The sequence below is a fragment of the Branchiostoma belcheri genome, unplaced genomic scaffold, assembly GCF_001625305.1.
Source record: "Branchiostoma belcheri isolate BF01 breed outbred unplaced genomic scaffold, Haploidv18h27 scaffold22, whole genome shotgun sequence".
NCBI classification, from domain to species: domain Eukaryota; kingdom Metazoa; phylum Chordata; class Leptocardii; order Amphioxiformes; family Branchiostomatidae; genus Branchiostoma; species Branchiostoma belcheri.
The window spans coordinates 1,673,186-1,682,925 of NW_017803713.1; the positions used below are offsets into that span (position 1 = coordinate 1,673,186).

A 9,740-nucleotide genomic window follows, 5' to 3' on the forward strand; every position below is an offset into this window, starting at 1 on the left:
CCCCATTCTCCTGTAGCAGTTTCCTGTGCTCTCCTGTCAGGGTTTCCTCAGGTACGACCTTGCCAGGGTCACACAGCAGGACCTTGTGCTGCTGGTCATCAGGAATGTCCACTATTTTCTTGGTGTTTGGCCGCTTCAGCAGGATACTCCTTAGAGGCTTCAGCAGTCCACCAATGGCTTTAGTTGGTATCTGGAAACAAACATTATGGAAACAACTTAAGCAATTGCCTTGTCATTCCATATTAGATTTCTACTATTTTTTTCGTATTTCCAGTATTATACCAAGGAGGTTTAAACCTCCTTGATTACACTACATGTACTTTGAGTTTGACCTAGCCGCGGCGACTGTTGCAGGGCTTCTCTTGCTTGCAGTCTTTTACAGTAGCCAGTTAAAAGACTGCAAGCAAGAGAAGCACTGCAACAGTCGCCGCGGCTATTAAAGTTTGACCAAGGAGGTCCTTTGAGTGACATTTAATAAAGGGGCATAGTAACTAAATTTCATCCTACCAAAATACATTGCAACAATTCGGACGATAAGAAAACCATATTGTTAAATTATCCAAAAGACCACTATGTCACAACGCCGTGGCTATATACACACCGGGTGTGTATATAAAAGACAAATAGATTTTATATACACACCGAAATACTAGCCTCCTTGATAGGCCCAAAACCTGGGTTTTTGTGAGTGTTTGAGGATTCAGGGGCACCAAGTTTAAACAAATTCATGCCAAAGGCTAATTGCAAGTGACATAAACAAAAGAACATTGAAACAGAGTAAAGAATAACTTCAAAATCTACATAATAAAATGTAATACATCTTAGGATACTATAGCTATTTCTAAAACTATGTCTGAAGGGTTTGACTTCTCTTTTGTAGACCACCGAAGACGTAATGTCGCACTTTAGTAATAGTATAGACAATTAAGCCATGCACGTGCATTAAACTGTCTCAGTGAAACTGCGAATGGCTCATTAAATCAGTTATGGTTCCTTTGATCGTCACATCCTACATGGATAACTGTGGTAATTCTAGAGCTAATACATGCGTTAGAAGCGCCGACCTCACGGTCTGGCGTGCATCAGACCAAGACCAACCCGGGGTTCGCCCCGGTCCCTTTGGTGACTCTGGATAACCCACCGGCGACAGATCATTCGAATGTCTGCCCTATCAACTTTCCGGGTGTGTATATAAAAGACAACTAGATTTTATATACACACCGGGTGTGTATATAAAAGACAACTAGATTTTATATACACACCGGGTGTGTATATAAAAGACAACTAGATTTTATATACACACCGGGTGTGTATATAGCCACGTTCATGTCACAAAGCAACTTTAAGTACCTTGATCGCTGGTACTTGTACAGTCCGATTGAAAGCCTGTCTGTCCAGAACTTGCATGCCCCTGACACCAGGGGGAGGGGTGAACAGGTTCTCAGACATCATCAAGAAAAATCGCGAAACCGTCGCCCGAAGGAATGTTCTGTTTCTGTGACTAATGTAGAAAAAACCTCCAGACAGTGGCATCTATACGTAAGAAAACCGTGGAGAATTCTTATTTCAGAAACCAATGAGGTTTTTTAACTCCATGCAACCCAGGAAAACACATGGGCGCAGACATCTTGGGGAGGGCATGATGGGAATTATGCCGTAATTCGTCGGCTTGTCGCAAACTTTCGCCACACACCGCAAGATGGCAACAGTGCCGGTGGAAGATGCGGCGACGTCCATCAATTCTGACTATTTCTACGGCGCTTCGGCGTCCATGGAGCGCGAACCCCTGCTAGGAGCCTTCCGTAGGGTATGTAGTAATCATGAGGAGGGCATGGATGTAGTTAATCATTAATGTAGTGCAATGTTTACTTGTTTATCGCTCCGTTGTAAATTCGCTTGATGTGCATGTGTGTCTGTGTCACATGATGCCCGTCCTATCCTGTGACCTGACCGGTTTGTTTGGTACCAGAACTCAGGAATGTTGCTCTGAATACTACAAGGGATGAGGGTTTGAAGGGCACGTGTTTCTGAGCTATTTCTGAGCCTTTGAGCGACAAGTCGCGCAGACAAATCCAACACGGTTTGTCTGTGTCCCATGAAGTGCTCGTGTGGCTTTTGCGTTGAAAATCCAATGTAGCCGCCAGGTGGCGCTGCTACAGGACTACATGATAATCCTGATCATCACATGCCTAACATAGTTTAGACATAAGAACTTTAAAGAAGTAGTATTCCTTTAACTATCAAGAGATCCATCAGAGACGATGTCTGCATCTGCTGAGGAGTCAGACCAACTTCTTCTCAGTAACCATGACAGCAGCGAAGAAAAGGTCTTGGAACTACGTGTAACATTATTGTTGATTTGTTTGATATTACTTTTGTGTCTGTTTTCCAGTGTTTAGGCACAGATTGCCGTGGGGAAGATATCCTGCTGTAAGTCCTAGTTCAATAGGACCCCAACTGGAATCAAATCTGCTTTGCAGTACTGTAATATTTTGTTATTAATGACATGTTGTATCTGTTGACAGGGAAGCAGTATCCAGACCAGTATTGGTGGTCTGCGACAGGGCGACAGTCATGAGGTGCAGGGGAAGGCCTCGTTTGGCATGTCGGTCTTCAACCTCATGAACGCCATCTTAGGCAGTGGGATTCTGGGACTGGCGTACGCCATGTCGGAGAGTGGGGTGGTTCTATTCACGTGAGTCTTTAGACCCTGTCATCAACAAAGTGCACGTGATTCATGCAGAATGAAATTTCATGCAGAATGAATTTAGATTCATGTCTTAGAAAGGAAATGAAAATAGTTTCTGGTCCATGTACAGGGTTTAACTGTAAGTGGTTTGAGAACTTTTCTTCAGTAGCCCTTTAGTTTAGAGACCTTTTTCAGTCATTTGCTGCTTATTTTATGTAAAATTGCTATTTGGCAATGTGATCCCTGCTGATGTTCTTCCTAACTCACACTGTTGATGACCATATTCCAAAGCTGTTTGATGTCCCCACCACTAACTACAGGGGCAGGATTCATTCTCACAATATCCTGTGCTTTACAGTGTGCTATACAGCATAACAAACTTTTCATACTGTGCCTGTGCAGAATCCTGATGATGATGGTTGCTGTAACTGCCAGCTATTCCATCCATCTCCTGCTCAGGATGTGTGAGATATCAGGTGAGTTGTAGTCAGGTCAATGTTGTTGGTATTTTCCTAATGTTTCAGGGATATCACAAATGACTAGCAAAAGCAGTCTTTATTTCAGTGTTTCTCTTGTACATGTATCAATTACCTTTATATCCTTGCTTGCAGGAGTGAATTCATATGAGGATGTCGGCTATGCTGCGTTAAGAAGACCAGGAAAGGTAGTTACCATTTCTCTTCAGACTTGTATGGAACGCTGATTCCCACCACAAGTTATTACATTTTATTTATTCTGGATGTTATTAGAAGCCAATATCTGCACTCCTGTAATGTTGAAACGCATTAACCTTTATTCTACAGTTTTTGGCAGCAGGAGCAATTCTACTTCAAAATATAGGAGGTATGTGTCTGCCTTGTTTTGATCTATGGTCACATTTGTCTACAGAACTAGATTTAGCAATGTTTGTCCACTTTGACAACTGAGCTTTAACCCTCAGTAATGTATTGTGCCATGGTTTGTTTGCTTTATAAGCCCTGTCACACTTGATATGTTTAGCTTAGCATTTTGTCACAGCACAAAAATCAAGCTTGGTTGGATTTTTGCCTTAATTTTTTCTTACACCTTGAGCTTAGTCTATTGTTCCTATTGTAGAGAATCATCTTGTGTAAGGCAGGTGTGTGATTTGTCTCGGGTCAACGATTTTGAAGTCATGTATAATTCATAAGTCATGCACACATGTTCAATATTGGTGTAACTTTTATAATGTGCTTGAATGCATTCCCAGCTTTATGCCCATACAGTTGTTATGAACAAGAATAAGAATATCTTCTTTCTCACCTCCCCTCAGCCATGTCCAGTTACTTGTTTATAGTGAAGACAGAGTTTCCCTCTGTCATCAGGACCTTCATGCAGCTCCCACCTGATGCACAGTGAGTGGCCTAATCCTTTTTTTAGGTTTGACTTCAAGCCTTGAAATATCTAACAGACATTTTAAGTCTTAGCATATGGAATTTAATATATTTCTGCATAGGGCTGCATACATACATGTAATCATTAATATCAGATATATCTCAGTCAGTGTAACTGCCCCTGTGGACTGCCACAACAGCTTTAAATGCACCCAGATGCCGATCCATAGTGATGAATTCTTAACCAGATAGATGATGTTTTTTAGGCATTAATTAATGACAAAGACTTAAATTAGTTAATCAACAATTAAATACACAGTAATTAAGTATGTTGTCCTGTTGAAGTTCCTTGTTCTGAAACTATTCATGTCTATGTTTTGTTTGTATTACCAGGGCCTGGTACCTGAATGGAGATTATCTACTGTTACTGGTGGCTGGGTTAGTTATAGCACCACTTGCTGCCCTGAGAAGAATAGGTAAGCATAAGCTAACATCAAGTTTTTGCAGAAAGCCACATTGTATTTCTTTCCTAACTTTTTTGGGCATCACATCACACACCAAAGTCTTTATGTGAATATTTTTTGAGTTTCACTCTCTGCAGCATATGGACAAGTACATGTAATACTAACAATACATCTTCCTTTCCAGAGTTCCTTGGCTACACCAGTGGGCTGTCTATAGCCTGTATGGTGTTCTTCACTTCAGTGGTAAGGTCTTCATTAATTTTATTAATTTCAGTGTTAAAATTGCCTTTTTCAAGAGTTGTTAGGACTTTTCCAAGAAATTAACTGGTTGGAGGACAGGCACCAAAAAACTTCTCTTGGCCCTTAATATAACTGTTTTGTACATTATAAACCATCCATACATGTGTAGTTGTCGGTTCATGCTGATTGTAATGGGTATTCTTCTTTCCTCCTCAGGTTGTTGCAAAGAAATTCAGTTACCCCTGCCCGGTGCCACTACAGGACTGGTCCAATGTGACACTTCCCAGCAATCCCTCTTGGTTCCCCCTGATCAACAGTACCGCTACAGATCACATGGTGGCACTGCAGAACAGCTCAACTGTGCAGGACTGCACGGCTAAAATGGTCATCCTGACAGAAAGGGTGAGACTGTAGACTGTTGTCTTTCATGCTTTGATTTTATAGGGCCAAACTAAGTAAGTAGAGAGTGGCATGCATATTGGCAGGCTCCAACCTATATTCTCTTATCTCATAAGACTCATACATTGTTGTACATTGTTACCTTTTGTTGCATTCTTGTAGATGTTTTGAACATGTTTATATTTCCCTTGCAGACAGCCTATGCCCTCCCCACTATGGCCTTCTCCTTTGTGTGCCACACAGCAGTCCTTCCTGTGTATGTGGAACTCAAGAGGTGAGATTGCAGCATAACATTACGCTTTATCTACATACCCAGTATGATAATGTTTTCATGTACTTTGGGGTCATATATTTATCTAGAATGACTGAAGATGATTGATAACAAGTATGTTAACAACATGTGTGTTAACTAATGTTTGTGATTACCTGCTTGTTGCCCAGGGGTACTGTGGGGAGGATGCAGAACGTGGCCAACACTTCCATCGGCATCTCATTTATCCTGTACATGCTGTCTGCACTGTTTGGTTACCTCACATTCTATGGTAAGTTTCACATGCTACATGCACTCTTGATTATATTTCACATCATTCAGTGTAATGCTACCCAGTGTTCCACATACATGTACAATGTCATTCAGTATGCTTAGTAATTGTTGTCGCCTTGTGTCCTACAGGTAATGTACACTCTGAGCTGCTGGAGAGCTATAACTCATACAACCCCCATGATGTGGTGATCCTGATGTGCAGACTGGCTGTGCTGGTGGCTGTCATCCTCACAGTGCCTGTGGTGCACTTCCCTGTGAGTTTCATTCCTGTGACTTACATACAGTCTACAGATGCCCATTTTCCTAATCCATGTTTTACCTAGCTCACCAACTATATTCTATCCTCAAATCACCTAGAGGTTAGCACTATTCTGGGCCCAGAGATAAATCGCACAGTGTTTGAAAGTCCATTTGGTTACCACATGTTAACAAGCAAAACAAGCTTGCAAAACTAATCATTTGTACTAAAGTAGTATGTACCTAAGTAAGTCTAACTGTTCCTTCTCCGCCCCAGGCCAGGAAAGCGATCACCCTGATGCTGTTCCCTGGCCGTCCCTTCTCCTGGCTGGTCCACCTGTGCATCACGCTGTGCCTCATGGTGCTAGTCAACTGTCTGGCCATCTTTGTACCTGACATCAAGGATGTCTTTGGAGTGGCAGGTGGGTGCTGTGTGGTGTTGTCAATTGTTGAGCTGTAGTTAGTAGTGTTTGATCTTTATTTTTACATTTTCTCAGTCTGAAGGACTACTGTCCCGGTACTCAACCTTTTGTATGCAAAGCTGAGCAAACTGGCAGTCAAATTTGAGGCTAATTATTTGGTAAACTAGACATATTAACTCCTGGATCAGAGATACATTTTTTCTTTCATCATAAGATACTGTTGTTGGATGAAGTGAGTGTACAGAGTGATGATCCAATCTGATGTCTGAGCACCATGTTGTTGTTCCTTGCAGGAGCGACCTCCTCCACCTTCCTGGTGTTCATCCTGCCTGGCCTGTTCTACCTCAAAGTCAGCAGTGAACGAAGATTTGCTATGCACAAAATACTGGTACATTCTTCTCTTTTTTGGCTATGCAAAAATAGTGGTTAAGATCAGATATGATTCTTGTTTGAAGCTCCACCCGGGTGTGTGTGGATCTTGTATGCTGTAAACTTGACATAGGAAAAATGGTCTATGATTATCATTCTGCTATTTCATAATGTCTTCATTTCTTGTACAAGTTGATAATTTCTGAATGTTCAATACTTGCCCCCTTCCCAGGCGGCTGTGATAGCTGGTGGTGGAATGTGCCTGTGTATCCTGAGCCTTACTCTCATCACCTCAGATATCGTCCACAGAGCCACATGACGGCAGAACCAGGATGTGCAGTTTTTACCTCAAAAACACATCGAACGGGATGCTTTCATTGGGTCATTTTACTTAAGTGCATGAAACATTTTTAACCGCTTACCTCCGTGATTTTAAAGGCCTAGATGTGCATTGCACTTGTGCTTACAAGCATACAGTGATAATATGGCCAGTAACTGAGTTAGTGATATTGTGTAAGATATTAGCTGTGAATGTGTATGTTGTGATAGCACCACCCTGTAATGGGGACAGTGAATGCTGTGTTTACTGGAGTATTTGGGGATACATAAAGCAGTTTAAAATTCAACAAGATGAAGTGTAAGAAAAGTTACTACAATGTCTTTCAGAGTTCTCAGTAATAATCCCTAACTGAAGCAGGGAGTCCAGTCACCGTGTACCTTTTAACTGGATGTGCTAGAGTTGTTAAGTATTTACAGTGTCTGTACTAGTAGTATTATAGGTACATTTCTTTTTCTCTCATAAGAACTATGCAAACCATTGGTGGAGATAGCTTGTAATGCTGTTTGTCTTTATTGGGAATAATTGTACTTATATAGATTTGTGTAAAGTACAACATAATACAAAGGTTTTAATTTTCCCTAGCTTTTTGTTATCATTCATGTTGTCATTCACCTTTTTCACACTCCGGTTTCCACCTAAAAACATACAATAGTTACATGATAATGATGTTCTTGATTGTATGAACAATAACAGAACACAATTCTCTTCAAGACTAAACTATAAATCATTGGCACTTGGCAATGTTGTATACATATATGGCAGCTGAATCAAAGCTTATATTAGATCTAGTTACCAGGACATTCCAATGAATTTGTAGGATGTCGAGTGGGCATTTCATTGGAATAATGGAGTATGGATTTTCTTATTTGTGCAAATTTTACTTCAAAATACCTCATAAGTTAAAATCAAATCACCCATGAACGCAACCTAAATTTATGGTTCTCCAACACCAAATTCCAGGCTTGAAGGAAATAAACCCTGTACATCTATGGTGCCAATACTGGCAATAGCATTATCTTAAATACATGTTACTGTATGATGTAAGGAGAAAATCATGTTGAGGTTTTATTGATTTTCTAATCCTTGTGAAAAACAATTCTTAAAAAGATACAGTGCCAAATCATCCCCAGCAATTCTGCTAGCTGTGCAAGTTATGAGCGTTCCCAATGGTTAATTTTACATCTTATGAAGCTGATCATCCCGCATTGTTTGCTCTCTGTGACAATCATTCAGATTGTCGAATAATATCTTCCAAGTTCATTATTAAAAGGACTCCTCATTACAACTAACGAACCATGAATGAGAAGCGTCTCCAAGTACAGACAGTGCTCTTGCAGACAGTTTGGTACAGGAGGCTGTTTACAGCACAGTGGGGGTGCTATCCAGCCTTCCGTGATGGATTGCTGTCCTTGACAGCATAGGCGGGGTGCTGCTCAGTACAGCATGGTGAAGATGCTGTTGCTGTCCTCACTCTGGCTGCGGTCCAGTCTGGTCGTTTAGCGCTGGGTGTCACCACCTGGCTCATGGACCTGTTCACCTGGAGGCAACAGGGGAGGCAACAGGGTGATATTTGTTTATACTGGATGTTTGGGCAAGGATGTGTGGAAACATCTGAAGACATCTTTTCCATGTTTTATACGCAACACTAACACTGGTGGATCCATTCGTCGTAGACGATTCTCCAACACCAACCCAAAACTTATCACTACGGTCTCCTTCCAATGATATCATTAACAATTAGGGGAAAGTTCCTTACCTGTGGTCGTTTTGTTGTTGGCTTGGGTTTGTCTGGAGAGACTCTCTTGAAGATGAAGTTCTTGGAGTGACGAGGACCGTTGGGATCCACCACTTTGGCAGAGGCAAGCCGCTCCAGGCTGGCCTTATCCTTCTTCAGAAAGGACCCATAGCGGTACTGAAATAGCGCACACAGCAAAATAAGTGTTGGGTCTACACCAATTCTGTATCTGTATGAGAGGACTTGTCTATACAAATTTCAAACTTCCTATAGACACCCAGAAAAGCAATGGCAGTCTGTAATTTCAAGAGCTAAAGTACTCTGCAAGACATAAAATTTGCCTTTCCTAAAATAAGAAAAAACAGCAATCATCACAGGTCATTTTTGCAAAGAAGACTTAGAGGATAGATAATAACTTACTCTCATGGGTTTGGCCAGGATGGATGGTTTTCCAGGCGAGACAGCAGATGATTTGTCTTTTTGGTCTGGTTTTCCTTCAAGGGCCTGAGGGACAAACAAATGAACTATGCATTCACTAGTATCACTACCTAGGTACATACTGCTAGATATATTTCTGTGAAGAGCTTGACAGAGGCAAAAGAGAAAACAATTTTTTTTATGGGTTCACCACACCACGAAGTGGTGTGGTGAAACCATATTGCTTTTTCTGATGTTTCTTCTCCTCCTCCTTCTCCTCCTCCTCCTGCCATATCTTTAAATGGATTCAGCTTCTTCATTTTAGGGCCTAAGGTCCTGAAATTTGGTATGGAGGTACAGTGGCAAATACCCCTAGGTCGTTTTTTAAATTTTTGTGATACAGGCTTTTTAGAATGGTTTTATTTGAGTTTTTTGGTCTGTGTTATGGCAAATGTATTACTGTGTTAGTGTGCCGTGTTTACCACGTCTGGGCATGAGTCATCACAATGGAATGCAGGGCATCAACCAATAG

General features: G+C 41.3%; 3 protein-coding genes across 4 annotated transcripts in view; 2 read left to right on the plus strand and 1 right to left on the minus strand.

Annotated features, from left to right (window-relative positions):
* LOC109470129 (sodium-coupled neutral amino acid transporter 3-like) overlaps window positions 1-1,643 on the plus strand; it is a 3,730-nt gene extending 2,087 nt beyond the window's left edge. Inside the window, exon 6 of the mRNA XM_019768912.1 lies at window positions 1,606-1,643. Coding sequence (XP_019624471.1) covers window positions 1,606-1,643 — 38 coding nt within the window. The remainder of the gene's footprint in view (window positions 1-1,605) is intronic.
* LOC109470281 (probable sodium-coupled neutral amino acid transporter 6) lies at window positions 1,430-7,603 on the plus strand. 2 transcript variants are annotated; one of them, XM_019769183.1, is made up of 15 exons: window positions 1,430-1,807; window positions 2,526-2,695; window positions 3,092-3,165; window positions 3,301-3,353; window positions 3,493-3,532; window positions 3,981-4,062; window positions 4,435-4,517; window positions 4,690-4,748; window positions 4,962-5,147; window positions 5,339-5,418; window positions 5,586-5,686; window positions 5,818-5,942; window positions 6,203-6,347; window positions 6,641-6,735; window positions 6,949-7,603. In XM_019769183.1, exons 1-15 carry the CDS (start codon window positions 1,700-1,702, stop codon window positions 7,033-7,035), a joined length of 1,488 nt encoding a protein of 495 aa, XP_019624742.1. In that variant the 5' UTR covers window positions 1,430-1,699; the 3' UTR covers window positions 7,036-7,603. The 2 variants fall into 2 exon arrangements, with proteins under 2 accessions (XP_019624742.1, XP_019624743.1); XM_019769184.1 differs by lacking the exon at window positions 1,430-1,807 and adding an exon at window positions 1,927-2,327.
* On the minus strand, window positions 7,544-9,335 carry LOC109470300 (claspin-like). Its single transcript, XM_019769216.1, has 3 exons — window positions 9,212-9,335; window positions 8,813-8,968; window positions 7,544-8,593 (listed from the first exon to the last, which is right to left on the minus strand). Exons 1-3 carry the CDS (start codon window positions 9,215-9,217, stop codon window positions 8,435-8,437), a joined length of 321 nt encoding a protein of 106 aa, XP_019624775.1. The 5' UTR covers window positions 9,218-9,335; the 3' UTR covers window positions 7,544-8,434.
* Between the last annotated feature and the right edge of the window lie 405 nt (window positions 9,336-9,740).